This window comes from Varanus komodoensis, unplaced genomic scaffold, assembly GCF_004798865.1.
Source record: "Varanus komodoensis strain SLA01 unplaced genomic scaffold, ASM479886v1 scaffold122, whole genome shotgun sequence".
NCBI classification, from domain to species: Eukaryota; Metazoa; Chordata; class Lepidosauria; order Squamata; family Varanidae; genus Varanus; species Varanus komodoensis.
Window position 1 is genome coordinate 189,155 of NW_025335356.1, and position 18,103 is coordinate 207,257.

General features: G+C 48.0%; 1 protein-coding gene across 1 annotated transcript in view; it reads left to right on the top strand.

Moving 5' to 3' along the window:
- The window catches only part of ATP4A (ATPase H+/K+ transporting subunit alpha), a 29,006-nt gene that overhangs the window by 659 nt on the left and 10,244 nt on the right, over positions 1-18,103 (top strand). Inside the window, exons 2-13 of the mRNA XM_044422225.1 lie at positions 4,132-4,263; positions 4,914-4,973; positions 7,223-7,426; positions 7,900-8,013; positions 8,379-8,513; positions 9,784-9,901; positions 12,059-12,327; positions 13,262-13,460; positions 13,982-14,091; positions 15,489-15,623; positions 17,103-17,295; positions 17,726-17,901. Coding sequence (XP_044278160.1) covers positions 4,132-4,263; positions 4,914-4,973; positions 7,223-7,426; positions 7,900-8,013; positions 8,379-8,513; positions 9,784-9,901; positions 12,059-12,327; positions 13,262-13,460; positions 13,982-14,091; positions 15,489-15,623; positions 17,103-17,295; positions 17,726-17,901 — 1,845 coding nt within the window. The remainder of the gene's footprint in view (positions 1-4,131; positions 4,264-4,913; positions 4,974-7,222; positions 7,427-7,899; positions 8,014-8,378; positions 8,514-9,783; positions 9,902-12,058; positions 12,328-13,261; positions 13,461-13,981; positions 14,092-15,488; positions 15,624-17,102; positions 17,296-17,725; positions 17,902-18,103) is intronic.

The following is an 18,103-nucleotide window of genomic DNA, read 5'->3' on the forward strand; positions in this document are numbered from 1 at the left end:
CTAAACGCCTTCTCTCTTTGTCTGTGTTCCTCTAGTCTCACTCTATTTGTATACTGCTATTAACTTTCTTAATGCTATTACTGAATGGACGCAAAGAAGGCTGTGCTCTGTGGGCACTTCCAGGTGGACTATTTCTAGCTATGGTCAAAAGGCATGTGGCGCTCTTCTGCGTATTTGTTTTACTTTGTTTTGTTTTGTTTTCCCTCTGTAATGGATTTATCCTGATAAGAAAAAAGTTCAGAAGTTTTGGGGAAAGACAGGAAGACTGCAAATGGAAGATGGCAGCTGCTAGACTCCCATAAAATTCTGTGTTTAAAGCAGGGCAATGACACTCCCTGTAAGATCACAATTTGGCCAGCTAGAAAGAGCAAACAGGGTACTTCGTTTTCTTCCTTTCAATGTGTACTTTTACATGGGTATTGCAACCCATATGATTGGCATGTGTCTTTTGCTGCAGTGTATTAGTCAGCCTAGAGAAATTAGGAGGGAAAGGATAGCAAGGTTGAGAGCAACAGATGCTGATAACAGTGCTCCACGGCAAGGTTTCACTAGTTCCAGGAGAGAGAATTAAAGCAGCTGCTGGGACTTGCACAGAAATAAAATTCCATTTTGGGCTTGCTTAGCAAAAGAACCAATGATTTCACATATCCAGGTTCTATGCCAAAATTCTGTGCACTGAACAGAGCAGAACCAGGAGGGACCCAACCAGCTGAGCAGAACGTAGCAAACACATGCTCGAAAGTTTAAAAAAAAACCTCATGAGGACCAAGAGGAATATAGTCAGCTTTTGCTAAAAACAAGATCCACAATTGCCCATGAACTAAAATGAAGTGTGATGGTCAACTGTGATGGTCAAGTCTCCCTGCTGGACCATCTAAGCCACGGGACTAGAAAGAGCTTGGTTAACAGGTCCCCTCCAAGTATCCAGGACGGAGTGTGTGTGTGTGGGGAGGGGGGAGTCATGGGATACTGGGGATTCACAAAACACTCACATCCTGAGGCTGTTGACAAAGCTACAAACCTAGAGCCAAAGCTGAACAGGGACAAGCACTCATTCAGCCCTCCAGCCACAGCTCCCCCCACCCCCATGTAAGCTTGCGAGGGGCAGAAAGGGACTTCCTGGGGTGGGCTTGGCCAGGGAGCAGATCCACAAGCCGCACATCTCCAGTCCTCCCCATGTGCATCAGCTAAGCAGGCTCAGAAGCCCCCCTTGCAGAGGGTGCAGGAATGGAAGAATGGAACCACCAGACTGCAGAACTGAAGGAAAGAGCATTGTGGCGCAGAGCCAACCCAGCCATTAGGCAGAGAGGGAGAGCCACCGCGCAGAGCACATTGGGGTGTCCTGAAAGGACAGGAAATTGTTGCTTATTTGATGCAGAGGAAGGCAGGGTGCGCTCCAGCGGAGCCAAGCTCAAGGAACCAAGGTTCAGTTTGGATGCCAGGAAGTGCTTCCTGACTGTTAGGGCCCCAAGAGGTTCCCACGGGAGGTGGTGGAGGCCCCATCGGTGCGGGTGTGCAAGGATAGGCTGGACAAGCACATGGGAGGCATGTTGTGAGAGGAGCCGGCTGGAGCCGGGGGTCGGACTAGATGGCAGTTCAAGCATACGTGCAGATGGGAGGAGAGAGTTTATTGGCTCCTGTTACCACCTATTCTAAGTTATCTCGCTCCTTTGATCAAAGGTCGTGATGTAAATCTTGAGACATAATGCGTGCATAGCTTGCATGTTTTCATTCTTCTTACTGCTATCATGTTGCAAATATTTTTTTAAGGATTGGCCTGAAGAAAGGCTAAGGACTAAGGGCAGAACAGCCTTCCCCAATCTGGTGAAATCCAGATGTGTTTAGACTACTGCTCCCTGAATTCCCGAGCAGTGACATGATAGGGTTGTTTTAAACCAACGCATCTGGAGCATACCTGGTTGGGGAAGGCTGGACTAAAAACTCCCGCTAGCTGGGAGTAGACCTTTCCTCCTCCACCTTCTCCCCTTCGCTTCTGCTGGGAGGAGGTCAGCAAGCTTTGAGTCTGCAAAGGAGATGGCAGCTCTTGCGAAGAGCAACAGGGCCTTCCTGATAGCGGCCACCTGGTCATGGAACATTCCTCCCAGTGAGGCCCACCTGGTACCAACTATCCTCTTCTTGGCACCAAGTCAAGGCTTTCCTCTACTCCCGGGCATTTGGCAATATTTGATATTTGTACTGGGTCCTGGATTTACGGTTGATTCTTTTAACATCAATATATTGTCGTAGGTCAGTTTTTTATAGTTTTAACCTTTGTTAGCTACCTAGAGGACCGTGGCTATTGGGTAGTATAGAAATGCGATAAAGGAACAAGTGAATGGACAGAAGAGACCCGAGTAGATTCAGAAGGCTGTGGGTGTGCACTGTAATGGCATTTGGGGCTGCTGGCTTGTCTCCCTAGAAATGTGATCTGGAAAAGTGAATTCTGAGATACCTGTTGGGTTGATTATGTGGGAAGCCCCCACTTATGCCTAAACCATACAGAAGGCTCAATAAACCAGTGCCCTCATTCAAAGGGAATCAAAGCCATCCAATAAGTGCAGGAACCGCTGAACGTCCACCCATCAGAGAAATGAGGGTGTGCGAAGCCACATTGTTCTTTTAAAAAGCAAAACCTCTTTACCAAGGCTGCAATATGGGAGGCACTTCACTGGAGAGATTAATTGCTTAAAAACATTTTGTGCAACTCAAAGTGTGGATGAAATTGATCAGAGAGAGGCTTCACTTTTGCCATTTTTACTACAAGTGCTTATTTTAAAAGAAATCTGTAAGTGGCAAGCATCCATTTAAAAAGAAGCATTCTGTTGGAAAGAGAACAAAGGCCACCACACAGCTGATTACCTGCTGTGGCACATGGACGCGTTGTTTCAGAACAAATGGTTAGATCTGGATGGAGGCGGCAGTCCTGTATTCAAGGGTTCAGGAACTTCCAGCATCTCAGAAGAATGTGGACTTCCAGCTTCTCAACCCGAGTCTCCTGACTGTCCCCAAGCCACCCCCACCCCACACCCAGATTTTGATGTGGTTTCTTCTGTCTTGCTCTGTCACTCCAACTACAAAGCCAATGGACAGAATCTTCCACAGATGGGGAACATTTTCCTCTATTGCACACTGAAAAAGTGTTGCTTGCATAGCTCCTCCCACATTTTATTCTGGCCCTGCCCATTTTCTGCTCCAGTTGTGTCCTCTCCTGAAATCTGTACACCAATACATTTCAACAGGGCCCTGGCAGATCTTAACTGGAGAAAGTGTCCCCAGGAACGTTCTATGCAATTACCTGGGAGTGAGACTCTTTTAACTGCACGGGGTTTGTGTCACTGAAGACATGCATGGGGTTTGTGTCACTGAAAACATGCAGAATATGTGCAGTTAGCTAGTTGAATTGCATTCCCATTGATATCAATGGCGCAAATGAAGTTATCTCCAACTTCACCCTCATGATAGCCCAAGTAAGACTGACTGTTCAATGAGGTTTACTACCAAGTAGACATTCCTAAGGTAGCAGTCAATATCTAACCCAGAGGAAGCATGTCTTCAAAAGCATTGGATTTGTTCTCATGCAGAAATGTATGCAGAGTAATCAACCAGAACATGTACAGTTAATCAACTCACATTTCCTTAATAGCTCCAGTTCTCTCTAATGTTCCCTTGGTTTTCTCATGCCGAGGGAATGCAACAAGTGCCAGATTTATATCAAAATGGAACGTCAGATTTTTGGTTAAATGCTGCTTGGAAATTTGGGATGGAAAGCAATCATCCTGCTTAGCTTCTGTTCCACAGCCCTCCCCACCTCCAAAGGATGGAATTTTTACTCTAAGAAAATCCTTACTGCTCATAAAAAACCAAACGCCAATTTTCAATGGCTTTTGAACTTTTGGGTAGTCACTCTGTACAGGTCATAAGGCCAGGTTTCAGCTGAGGATTGTGGACTCTGTTTTGCTTGCCAGAGTTGAGCCTTGAAATGCGTGGAAGGGTTAAAAAAATGCCTTTGAGCATGTACAGAGTGCCTGTCCCTTGTCATAAAGCATTCAGAGATTAATTGCAGTGGTGATTCAATTTGAATTCATGGTCCGTCTCTCTGCTTCTCTCTTTGGCTCTCTTGTTTCCCTTCAGGAGAAGTATGATATGTACTCAGTGGAAATGGGGAAAGACTCTGGAGGAGAGATGGATGTTAAGATCAAGAAGAAAAAGAAAAAAGGTTTGAAAAAGGAGAAGCTGGAGAATATGAAGAAAGAGATGGATGTGGTAAGTCAGGAGCAGCTCTTGCATGGAGTGGGCCCAAAGGGGGTTTCATTCCGCCAGCAGTGGGTGGTGTCGAGACAGAGAGGCACTGAGAGAAAAGCTCTCTTGATTCAACCATCCAGTACAGTTGCTTTTTGCTTCTTGGAAAAATAATATGAAGTGGAGGTAGCTGGAATCCAGGCTCGAATCATTGCTAAGCCATCAGGTTTGCTGAGTGGTGGCCAACTTCAGCCATCCAGGTGTTCAGCCTCCGAGCAGGCAGGAAGGTACGTGAGATGCCACCAGGGTGCCTCATACACTGGCACAGCACGCCTTTTCTCCTCTCAGCCACCAACTCCCGTCCCTAAGGTCACTCTGGTGACCCCTGAGCCACAGTCTGTGGTAATTTTTTCTGCACAAGCTTCAAGGACAAAGGGCAAGCACTCCAAGGTTGGACTTGGGACTCTGGAAAATCTTATCCCACCATTGTCTAGCGGCCATCGGTTAGGACTGCTAATCGCTCTTCTGTCTGTCTCATCGGAGCATTAAACTGCATTTCTTTTCCTGTGTCATACACACCAGGGCACTGTGTCACAGTCAAAGGGGGGCGCCGGGATGGGCTGTCTCTTCTCTGAAGTCATCTTCTCTTCACCTTGGACCTGTTCTCCCTTTAGGATGATCACCGGTTGACTGTGGAGGAGTTGGAACTGAAATATCAGACCAGTGTCACCAAGGTGATGCCCTCAGTTCAAGGAGGAGAAATGAAGCAAGCAGAGCGAGTGATGCATGTTATGAAGACTTCTTCCTCAAATGAAAGAAGGAGCGCCACCTGGAGCTGGGAAATAATATAGCATTTAAATAAGAGTGTGGCCTAAAGCATTCAGAAACTGTAGATTTTTTTTTCAGATGTCACCCCCCCCCCACCTTCCAGACCCAAATTGGTAGATTTCTTTCAATGCTATGATACATTTTAAGGGAATAGTATTAATTTTATCGATGATGCTTTTAAGATTCGTTCTTATAGCATGGAATTTTCTCTTTGTTCCATGAAAAAATCCCATGGAACAAAGTGGAGTTCAGCAGCAGCAGCATCAACAATTACATTTCTAAACCACCTGCAGCCGAAGCTCTCTGGGCAGCTCACAACATTAAGTCCCCCTTCCAGATTTCAACCAGACCTGACCCTGCTTAGCTTACAAGATTAGGCCGGATTAGGTACTTCAGACTAAATGTATTCTTTACATGCATTCTTCTATAAGATCACACTATTGTACTGCTGGATTCCATACCCCATGAAATCCCCAAAGCAAACAACTTTCTTAGGGTACAATCCTACTGGTATGATTATCAGACTCCGAACTCAGCAGCTGATCATCATCCAGTGCAAAGTGGAAGATGTGGCAGAGGTGATCTTCTCCCACTGGGCATTTCCATTGGATGGCTGATTCTGGCCATCTAGATGGAGTGCTTTGGAAGGAGAGGGAACGAGAGCCAGTGTGGTGTATTGGGGGAAAGTGCAGGACTGGGACTCAGGCTATCTGGGTTCTAGTCCCCGCTCGGCCATGGAGCCAACTGGGTGACTTTGGGCCGGTCACAGGCTCTCAGCCCAACCTACCTCACAGGGTTGCTGTTGTGGGGATAAGATGAAGAGCAGGAAGAGTTGCTTGGAGAGACAGCTGCCTTGGTTCTTCCCCGACCAGGAATCAAAGTTCAGATTCCCAACCACAAGGTCATGGAGCAGTCTCCAGCCTCAGATCTGGATATTCAAGCTCTTTTGGGGTCCCCACATACTATGTGGGGAGCACAGGATCAGTCCCTTCTTTAGGGAAAAAGGAGCAGTGAGGGATTGAATGAGAATATTTTTTGAACATTCGCAAGTGCAATTTTCCCTGCTCCCATGCCTTCCCAGATTTTGTACCAGAGTGAGTGTCAAGCTAATCTGACTTAGCAGGCATGGTCCATAGTGCTGGAGAAATGCTTCAAACTACTCTCCAGAATTTTCAGAGATCGGCTTCTTCACATAAATTCAACAAATATGAGTGAAAAGCCTTTGCCCTCCCCCATCACTATTAGGTTTGGTTGAAAAAAAATGTGCTTCTCTAGAGAAATGCAAGAAACCCATTAACACAGAGTGTTTCCTGAAATAGCTGAAGGCTCCCTTCTGCTTGAGCATCTCTTCTTCAGCCATGCCAGAGCTTAACTATCATCCATTAAAATGAAGAAGCGGAGTTTTTGCCCTTTCTAGATTTCTGCTTAAATTACTAACGCCCATCACCGTAGTGCTGTTCATGTTTATTTATTTATTTATTTATATTGCAATTTATATCCTGCCTTTTTCCTACAAAGGGCTCAAGGCAGCTTACATCATCTCTCCTCCTCCATCTTATCCCCACAACAGCAACCCTGTGAGGTAGGTTGGGCTGAGAGTCTGTGACTGGCCCAAAGTCACCCAGTTGGCTCCATGGCCGAGCGGGGACTCGAACCCGGATCCTCTCAGTCCCAATCCCATGCTCTTCACCACTACACCACACTGGCTCTCACACTGGTGTTGTGTTGTGCTGTGTTGCATTGTGCTTTTTTTAGTTTAATGAGACTTTCCTCCCATCTATTTTTACTTTTGGTTCTAATATGGGGAACTCTGTAGTTGTCAGGTGGAAAAGAAAAAGAATGCAAATGTGTTGGTGCAGAGAGTACCTTATTTAGACCGGGGATTGGAAGTGTCAAAGCACTAGCCTTTCCAACACAGTGTACTAAGAAGTAGCACCATTCCATAGGTTTTACTGCTATAAAACCTTTCTCCTTCCCTCTCCATTCCTTTTCCCTGGTCCTTTTAGGCTGCCTCATTTTACCACTTGTATGTAAGGTGCTCCAAGAAGCTTGGATACAAAGAGATACTTTAAGTAACTCTGTCTCTTCCCATCCCCAACCCCTGGGCTAGGAGAGGTCCTCTGATTGTCCCGTCTACCCTTTGCTCCCCCTGCAGGGTCTGACAAGCACTGTGGCAGGAGAGATCCTTCTTCGTGACGGCCCCAATGAGCTGAAGCCCCCCAAGGGCACCCCCGAGTATGTGAAATTCGCCCGTCAGCTGGCCGGAGGACTGCAGTGTCTCATGTGGGTGGCGGCTGCCATCTGCCTCATCGCCTTTGGCATCCAGTGTGGTCAGGGAGATCTGACCAGTGCAGACAATGTAAGTACCCAGCAGGATGCTGGAAGCACAGATTTCTGGAGCCAGTTTTCCCCAGCAATGGAAGATGCTTGCTGTGCCAAGAAATAGCACAAGCAGATGCTGAACTGGAGTGGCCAAGGCATCCTGGGGGCCAGTTCAGCTTCAGGAGTGGGAGGGCCTCTGTGGGGCACAGCACCCCCCGTGGGCTCCCCTGCATCAATGGGTCCACCTCCCAAGGCCACTGGCACCCCCATGATGGCTCACCAATTTCGTGCCCACTTGTCTGCTTGACAGGCCAGCAGCTCCTCCTCCTCGTGGCCTCCGAGTCCGAGTGAGAGTTGCAGGCTCAACCAAGCTACAGTGGAGAAACAGAGGGCCACTCCAGAGGGCCCGTGCCAGATGGGGTGCGGGTGTCCAAGCATGCCTGCCCTTCCTGTAGGCCCAGATGGGCAATAACCTTTGGCTTTCCTCTGCCTCCCCCCCAACCCATGTAGCTTTACTTGGCCATTGCCCTCATTGCAGTGGTGGTTGTAACCGGCTGCTTCGGCTACTATCAGGAATTCAAAAGCACCAACATCATTGCAAGCTTCAAGAATCTAGTGCCACAGGTAAGTAGAAGGGCCTCGGTCCCCACAGATGCAAATGTGGCTGGAGATGGTCATAGATTAGACCAACAATTTTAAAAAATAGATGGGTTTCCTTTCCTTTACTTGCACCTTACTCTCATGGGGAAAGAGTTTGACTTTGGGGCAGAGCATACAAAAGATGTGACCTCTTTTGCCTCTAGTAAAAACAATCAGGTCCCACTACCTGGAAAGACGTCCAGTCCTAGGCAGTCGAGACCAACAGTCTGCCCTGAAGCAGCTCCTTTCATTCCAGACTCAGATGGCCATGGCTAAGTGGGGGATAGAAAATAAACAAAGTTAGTAAGTTTAGAGTTCTTATGCCTGATTCTTGCTTCTCCTGACCACAGCAAGCCACGGTAATTCGAGACGGGGACAAGTTCCAGATCAATGCCAATCAGCTGGTGGTGGGTGACCTGGTGGAGATCAAAGGGGGAGACCGAGTCCCAGCGGATATCAGGATCATCAGTGGGCAAGGGTGCAAGGTACGACCAGCCTGGGTGGGAAACGAAGCCCAGTCCTAACCGACCTCCCCTTCTTGCAGCTTGAGAATGCATGTTGGGGGAAGCTGTGAACTAGATGGTTTGTTTAGAGGAGAGAAGGATTCATTATGAAAGCAATGAGAATGTCATATGGCCACTTTTGTGTGGGAATCCTGGCAACCATTGCTTCTTTGCCATTGCAGCCACGAAGCAGAGCTGGGCAAGTGGGAGCTTCACCCTTTCCCCATCATCACTTCATGTACCTGTGGAAATTCTCCCTACATCAGCTACTGTCCACACGCAGTGGACTTTCTGCTAGAAATGGTTCCAGCATCCCACTGCAGTGGGGGATAACTCAGAGTGAAAATGATGAGCCGAGGAAGGGTTAAGCAACCCCTCCTCTGCTCATTCTTTCTTCTTCACAAGAAACCTTTTCTCCAAGCCCTGTTGCAAAAGAACAGACATGGCTATTGCTTTCACAGCTAGTGGGTTGGTTGGTTTGGTTTTGTTTGGCTACATATCAAGTAGTTTTGCTTTTGAGTGTTTGTTAGTTTCAGACACACACGTTGATATTTGATATATGATTATATATGGTTCTGTAATAAATAGTGGGAGAACTGGTGTGGTGTAGTGGTTTGAATGCTGAACTGGGCCTCAGGAGACCTGGATCCCAATCCTGACCCTGCCCATGGAGCCTGTGGGGTGACTTTGGGCCAAACTCTGACTTTCAGCCTAGCCTACCTTGCAGGGTTTAAAACAAGAGCAAGAGGATCATGTAGGCTGCCTTGGAACTCTACAGAAGCAAGGCGGGATAAAAATGTAACCATTTATTTAAACATATCTAAAATTCAAGGGTTCAATGTTTCCCACTCCCTGTTTCCCAGGGTAGTAACTGGGACCTCCATGAAAGGAAATCTTGCTGTTGCAGAAGGCAGGTCCAGGATCCACCCCCACATTTTTAGATCAATACTTAATCATTCAGACACACCCTGGGCTCAGAAATACGAACATGATGCTAATCCAGAGACATTTCCTACTAAGAAACTATAGGGAGAAGAGTATGTCCTTCCCACCCATTTTGAGATTTTTTAATGGGGAAAGGAATTGCATATTGTAATGGGGCTGCAAGACTCAAAATTAAATCTGCCAAGCCACCTGGGGGAGCTGATCCACACAAAGGAATGGATGTGTGGATCCATGTGAGTCCATGTTAGCCCCATGAGTAAGACAAGTCCTCTCTCTCTCTCTCTCTCCCCCCCCACCCCCTTTTCAGGTGGATAACTCCTCTTTGACAGGAGAATCAGAGCCCCAAGCAAGAACCCCAGAGTATACTCATGAGAGTCCCCTGGAAACGAGGAACATTGCCTTCTTCTCCACCATGTGCTTAGAAGGTAGGAGGATGGGGTTTCTGCATAGGCCTGTGCTCTGCCAGTGGCAAGGTGCTTTACCATCCCTGAAGATACATGTAGCTGAAAAGGTCATGCATGGGACCACATGCCGTCCTCATCACTGGTTTCTGCAGGGAACAGGTTGGCTGTGAAGAAGGACTTCTGCCAGTCTTTCCTTCAGATCTGCCATTGCCTTTAAAAAACATTCTGCCATGGGAGCCTTCGATGCTGTCCATAGGGCTGGTCATCTAACACTGGTTTTCATTTTGTGCTCCGGAAGAGCTGTCCATGGTGCTGAAATCCGTTTCTGAAGCAGGTTTCCCACTATAGAGGGCACCATGAACAAGATGGAGGCGTCCTCAGAATTACATGGGCTATTTGTGAAGGCAAGAGCACTGCAAGATGAAGTTCCCAGGCACCACTGAGAAAGTGTTCAGCCCACTTGTTCTCCCCCTTGGGTCAGTGTATGGGATGAGCATCAAGAGATCTGGCCAACAGGAGATAAATGTCTGCTTGCTTACGCTGTGCAGACAAACCTCAGAGTCCAACTGAAGTTAGATTTAATCAAGCATAAATGAATGGTGTACAGCAGAAAATCAAATAAAAAAGCTTTTATGTAGCTGACTTTGAACCATTATGTAGCTAAGTCTCAGAATGTACATGTGGAAAGCAGGGGTCAAATTAAGAACCTAAGAACACGCTACAAGTTCTGCTGGATCAGACCAGCGGCGATCTAGTCCCCAGTGGCCAACCAGATACTTTTGGGAAACCCACAAAGGGAACGTGAATACATTAGCTTGTGTTCTCCGGCAAACTTTTTAAATATGCCCACTGCTTCCAATACTGGAAGTAATTTATAGCCATTATGACCAGCAGCCACTGATAGCCTTCTCCATGAATTTTTCCAGTGTCCTTCCAAAGCCATCCAAGCTGGTGGTGTACATTGTCACATCTTGTACCAGCAAATTCCATTATTATTATTATTACTGTTATTATTGTTATTATTATTAATATAACATTTCTATGCCGCTCCTTGCCGAAGCCTCGGGGTGGCTTACAACACAATAAAATACATTGAAATACAATAGAACATAATAAATTACCATTAAATACAAAAATACAAAAAACTAGACAATGCTCTGGCCGAAGCCCTGCTTCTCCCACCATTCAGCTCCACTGGATCACCCAGAGATTTAGTGTTATGGGGGTGCAAGTAAAGATCCAGTGTCTCCTCCCCATGTATAAATTTGTGCACCCCTATCAGGTCCCCCATCCCTTACTTGCCTTTTCTCTAAGTTAAAACAAAAAAGAAGATGTTGTTTTAGCTCCTCGTAGCTGTGGACAAAACAAGATAAAATTTTCCCAATCTTATTCTGTGTAGTTAGGGAGTTATTGATGGACAGACAGGGGAAATCCCTCTAATCAGTAGGTGGGAGAATATTTGTTGCTACGCGTAGAATCGCATTGTCAGGAACACCCCCGGAGAAAGATGCTGATTGCGGCAACTTCGTAGGAAGACAAGTTGGAGCTGACACAGGGATGTCCTCTTTTGCATGGGACATTTCTCTGCTCGAAGGGCTGCCAGAGGTCCACCTGCTATTTGAAGGTGTCCTCCATTTGAACAGCTGTCCAAATCTGTTTATATCTGATTTATCTTTATTTATCTGATTTATTTATCTGGGTGCTAACTGGAGCCATCACCAGTTAGCACCCAGAGAGCAGAGTCAACACATGCAGGAGACCCTGTCATTGTCTTCCACGCTATTATGGGATGTATTGTATTTCTATCTAAATTATATTAACTTGATATAAAACTGCATCTCTGTATATATATGCACATTTTATGCTGATGCATTTTCTTTCCTGATGCTTCCTGAGTAGCCAGCCAAACTTAGCCTGAGACTTTCTTTCTGTCACCAATAGGCCCAAATAGCACCATAAGCCTTGTCCTGATATAGCAGGAGTCATGTGCCCTGCCTGTTTCTCTGCAATGGAGAACGTTGTCCTTTGGCACATACAAGGGTCCATACAAGGGGCATCCACTGTCTGCCCAGCCTGCCATGATGGTGGTGTTCCTGGCAAATGCACCGTGGTGGACATGCCCATGGGGCAGGATGGTGATGGATCCCGTTGAGCTCTGCATCTTCTCATGACCCTCAGGCACTGCCACCGGCATCATCATCAACACTGGGGACCGCACCATCATTGGCCGCATCGCCAGCTTGGCCTCGGGTGTGGAGAATGAGAAAACGCCCATCGCCATTGAGATAGAGCACTTTGTCGACATCATCGCTGGCCTGGCCATCTTCTTTGGTGCCACCTTCTTTGTGGTTGCAATGGTGATTGGCTACCCTTTCCTCAGGGCTATGGTCTTCTTCATGGCCATCGTGGTGGCCTATGTCCCTGAGGGCCTTCTGGCAACGGTCACGGTAAGTATCGCTCTTCATCAGTTACCTGTCACTGTAAGGATCATCAATCTTCTCCCACCGCACACACATCCCATGGCCCTGTCCACATGTGTTGTGGCTACCTGGGAGTAAACCAGTGCTATCTCGGTGGGGCTTCTCCCTCCCTCTCTATGGATGGAGGTGAATCACTTCTGGGAAGAGCCACTTATGCTGCCGGGGGATAGCTAGGCCATCTTAGAGGGCTCCTGTAACATTAACAGCTGAATGACAAACAGAACTTAAGCAGGCAGTATTTTCCAGTTATCCCAAAAGATCCGAATAGTTGCTTCTATTTGGATTAGAATAAAAAGATGGGGCCTGTAACGAAACATTGCCATGCAGAGGGCTCCGATTTCAGGGTGCCAGGTTCCAGCGAATGCCTCCTTGCATGACACCCCATTCCATTCCCCCAACAGTCAGTCAGTATTCCATGGCCACTATGCATGCCCCATCTTCACTGGCCTGTTTTGACCCCCCACACACACACACACTTAGGATGGGTTTTGGGGGGGGGTCCCCCCAAGTGTGCAGCTTTCTTTCCCTTGTGTGGGTGAAGCCACTTCCTATAGGCTACCTGAGCAGCCACATTGCTTCCAAGCACTGGTCAGGGGTTCAAGGAGTGATCAAACACAGACCCATGGTGAGTCCCAGAGGGCCGCTTCTCATCTGCTTTGGAAGAGTAAATGCTTTGCCCACAGCCTGTCCTGGTTCAGCCCCCAGCATCTCCATTCCTATGACTCTCAAGTAAAAATTCAGAACATGTGCCTCAAACTTCGAAAAGCTACTGCCAACTGAGCTTGAGACAATCTGAGACAAAACTGAGCTTGAAGGACAAAGGGATATGGAGAGACTCAACTTGAGATAGCTGACCTAACTTTCGTACTTTCACCCTTTCCCTTTGATTCTGTCTGGGCAGGTCTGTCTTTCCCTCACTGCCAAACGCTTAGCCAGAAAGAACTGTGTGGTGAAGAATCTCGAGGCGGTGGAGACTCTGGGCTCGACTTCTGTCATCTGCTCTGACAAAACTGGGACCCTCACCCAGAACCGCATGACGGTCTCCCATCTTTGGTTCGACAACCAAATCCATACTGCAGACACCACAGAAGACCAGTCAGGTAGAGCTGCACTTAGAAGGGGCCAGGCCAGGAACAGTGGCAGGCATTGCTTGCTGGTAGGACAGGGCGGATTCAGTCGAGCCAAATTGGTTTCCTTCTTAGCTTGGGTTTCTTGTGTTTAAAAGGCCAGCACGCTTACTGCGCTGAGCGGCAGGGGTGGTTTCTATTGGAAACCCTGCCCTGTTCTGCTCTTTCATGCTTCTGACTGCTCAACCAGCGATTGATCTGTTCATGACTCAGTCAGGTTTGCCAAGCATTTCTGGCTTCAAGCTTTCTTATGTGGCTGCTTCTGTTGACAGCAGAGGCCACACAAAATTTGAGAAAGACTTCCTGCCATTGGGCTGCATCCCACTGCTTTGTGGACACAAGCTTTGCTGTTGATGCTTTCGGTTAACACTTTGATTTGGCAGCTGCTTCCCAGGCAGCGTGAGCCAGGCAGGGCTGGGTTGCAAGAAGCCACAGCCACTTCTGGTCCTGCAGCTGCCAACTCTGCAGTTCCACTTTCTCGTCCTTCCTTTCAGGGCAGAGTTTCGATCAGTCATCAGAGACATGGAGAGCGCTATGCAAAGTGGTGAGCCTCTGCAACCGTGCCTTTTTCAAATCAGGCCAGGATAATGTGCCAGTGCCAAAGGTAAGAATGATCATGGGGAACATTTCACTGTGATTAATGATACATCACTGAAGCTCAGCAGACTGGTCAGGTCTGGTCAGGGCCTGGATGGCAGACCGAGGACCTCAAATAGATGCTTGAGCTTCCTAGAGAAAGATGGAATACAAATAATATTCACTGAATTTAGACATAACTGACGACCACCCAAGAAAACATGCCAAAACAACATCGTACAATTGCAGTTAAAATGCATATTGCATTTTGCAACCCAACAGACTGGATCGGGATTTAAGCTGGATCAACTACACTGGCCTTCTCCACTCCCTCGCTCCCACAGCAGCCCCTCCAGCTCCCTGCAAATGCTATGCATTGCTAGCATCAGTTGGGTTCACACAACACAACTAGCAAACCATGATAAATTATCATGGCTGTCAACCAGAGTTAGGCACAATGGTCAGTACTAAGATTGCTCCCCACCACAGCTGCTTGCTGTGTCATTCAAACTCAGGCAATGCAACCCATCGTGGTAGAAACCCCAGACAAGAGAGCTGCTCAAGGTGAGAGGCTGTTGATCCGCTTGCCAAGCAGCCAGCCAGGAAGCACGGCTGACGGCTGACCCAGATTGGTGCAGCTGTCAGAATCATCCCATCTCCTCCTGACTCGTGCCCCATAGATCTTCTCTGGGGCAGGAGCAAGGCTGGCCAGCTGGGTGGGCCTGCCCCCAAATGGACACCACCCACCACTCCTACCTGAAAGTAAACCTGCCAGACAAGAGCAGGGGTGTCTCATTCCCGTGGCAATCATCTGGGTGGGGGTGCCGCCTGGTGGAAGGGCATTGGCTCCACAAAGCTGGCCTGTTCTTGGGGCAGTGCCAGAAAGCACATTGCAGCTTGCACCCAGACAGGACCCTGGAGCCGCCCTGAGAAGAGGGCAATGATGCCGTGGCTCCGCCCCAGCTCAGGCAAGAACCAGCGGAAGGAACTGGGCTTGGCCGCACCACCCCTTTTGGGGAGCAGCTCCACCGGCCCATGGCCTGTCCTCCAGGCTCCTGCCCACCCCCCTTCCAGGCCTCCTGCCTGAAGTACAAAGGCAGCCATACAGGTGCTGATCCTCCGTTGCATCCTTCCACTGCCCACACCTCCAACACTTACTCTGTCAAACCTGATGTGAGGTGAACCTTCCCACTGCTCACCTTTTTCCAGATAAGTGACAATTTAGTGAAGCGGGGAGACTTTCTGCTCATGCTCGGAGGCTATGTCCTCTGTGGTCCATCTGCATGTACAGTTATCAGATCCTTTATGGGACATGCTGCCTGTATGTATCATCTAGAATGGCGCTAGGCAGTCCCCCTCCAATGGGGCATCTCAACAGAACTAACCAACCTGCCTCCATGTCTTTTTGGCCTTCCTGACCCCCAGAGGATTGTGATCGGAGATGCATCGGAGACTGCTTTGCTGAAATTCTCTGAGATCACCCTGGGCAACGTGTTGGAGTACCGAGAACGCCACAACAAAGTCTGTGAGATCCCCTTCAACTCTACCAACAAGTTCCAGGTCAGCGGCTGATGTTCCCTCTCCATCCATTGACCCAAATAGTCCTTCTTGCTCTCTGCCATGATAGGTCAGATCTCCAAGAGGCCTGGCAGAGGCCTTTCTCAGTCTTGCTGTTCAAAGTAGATGCCAGAAATCAACACAGGCTGCATTCTGCATTTCCTTTGAGCTACGGACCACAATCTGCCCTTCCTTTCGGCTCCTCTGATTTGATCGATAATAATAGGTGCCCAGCCTTCAGACACAGAGCTAGGACTTGGTGTCCTTGTTTTCCACCATTGTGGAACCATTTATCACACCTCCCCTCAGGTAAGCAAGTTGGGAGGAAGGGTGACCAAGGAAACAGGAAGAGCAGTTTTTAAACCCAGCATACAAGTCTGCACAGCTCAGCATGAGCTGAGCAAAGCTAAACACCTGTTGAAGTGGGTGATTTCCTGACTTCTACCAACCATGTATTTCTTTCTATTAAACGATGTACTTGCTGTTCTTCAGCCATTGTTTCCAGAGCAGTTTATAAAATAAAAAATTAAACATAAGGCTATACTTTTATGTTGTAAGCCATCCCGAGATGCCAAGGCATGTGGTGATGGCATATAAAGGTTTTAAATAAATAAATATACTAAAATCCAACAAAGAACAGTTTGAGTGACCGCATTAAATGAGCTTATGTTAAAAAGCTTGGGCAAATCTGGGGGAGAGGGTTTCTGTGACATCAAAACATAGCAAAAGCAATCTTTTTCTGTGGAGGGAATTCCACAAAGAGGGGGCCACAACTAAAAAGGTCCTGCCTGTGGTCACAGCAGCCCACCATTCCTCTGTCTATGTTGGACACAGGCATGCAACTGCATTCCAGGAATGTAAGCTGCAGTGATCTTATTCCTTCCTCCAAAGTATCTCCAACGAAAGGGCCTGCCCCAGGAACAAGTCGGGTTCCTCATCTCTTCACAGGTCCTGGAGTAATTCTCTGAGAGAAAGTCGGGTCTAACCAACATTTAAATTGCCCAGAGCATTGCACTCATGGGTCCTGAATATGCAGCTAGATGTTGCTGTTGAGGGCTGCTACGCTGAAAAACAAATCTAAGGGGAACCCAAGGCAGCTGTTAGCATTGGGACCTTCCATGGCATATTGATTTATACAAAGATATGAAGAAAAACAAAATTCTACAATTCCCACTGTAAGTGAAAGCATGGAAATGTGGATGCTGGGGTGCGTCTGTGTTTCAATCACTTTTGGTGATATTTGCATAAGTTTGCATTACCTAATGCACCTTAGTATTTATGCATGTGTGCAAATTAATGCAAAGAGAACAAAATTCTCCTACAATTCCATCCGTAAGCAGGCAACAGGACAAAGGAGACCTGACAATATATAAAACACAGATAGGACAGATTTATCAAAATCCATAAATCCTTATCGGGAACCAGCCCAGTATATGTGTGAGTAGATCCTCACCGGTCCCACATTCTTCCCCCCTGACTCAGTTGTCCATCCATGAGCTAGAAGACCCGCGAGACCAGCGCTACCTGCTGGTGATGAAAGGTGCTCCCGAGCGCATCCTGGAACGCTGCTCTACCATCATGATCAAGGGTCAAGAGCTGCCCCTCGATGAGCAGTGGAAGGAAGCTTTCCAAACAGCGTATATGGACCTTGGTGGACTGGGCGAGCGTGTGCTGGGTAAGAGACCCGTGGTATTCAATCCCAGCAAAGTCTGCCACTGAGCTAATGGCAGGGCCAGCTCCAGGTTTGGAAGGTCTTTAGTAGCATGTCCCCTGGAAGGCCCTCTTCACTCTTGGTGGGGCTCCCTCTTTAGGCTTACTGGTGGCAGCAACAGTGCTTCCATGAGCGGCATGGAGCCTCCTTTCACACCCCCACAATTTCTCAGAATGATGCAACATAGGACTTTCAAGGGAAGGCCCAAGGGAGCTGGCTCCCCCCCTTACAGTGCCAGGCACTGGCTGGCAGTGTCCCGACCTACCAGGGTGTCAGCTGATGGGATGCCTGTACCGGAGGAAACAATCCTTGCAGAAACACCAGTGAGCGCAGAAACAGCAGCTGCGTGATGGGCCGAGGTGCAGACTTCAACCCAATTCTTGTCTGTCCACAGGGTTCTGCCACCTCTACCTTCCACAGAATGAGTTTCCACGCGGCTACACCTTTGATGCGGAGGAAATGAACTTTCCCACCAGCGGACTCTGCTTTGCAGGCCTCATCTCCATGATTGATCCCCCCAGAGCCACTGTGCCGGATGCGGTCATGAAATGCCGCACTGCGGGCATCCGGGTGAGCGACCTGCTCCACTAGGACCTTCAAGCCGTGTCCCTAGCTCCCTTATCCCTATAGTCTTTGTTTAATCCAGGCCATGTTATGCCCTTCCAAAAATAATGTATATTCTACCCTTCCCCCAAGACAGTTTGCACAATATGCATGGGGGTTACTTCTACTTTAGCTTCCTTAGACCCCTGAGAAGTTGGTTAGGCTGGAA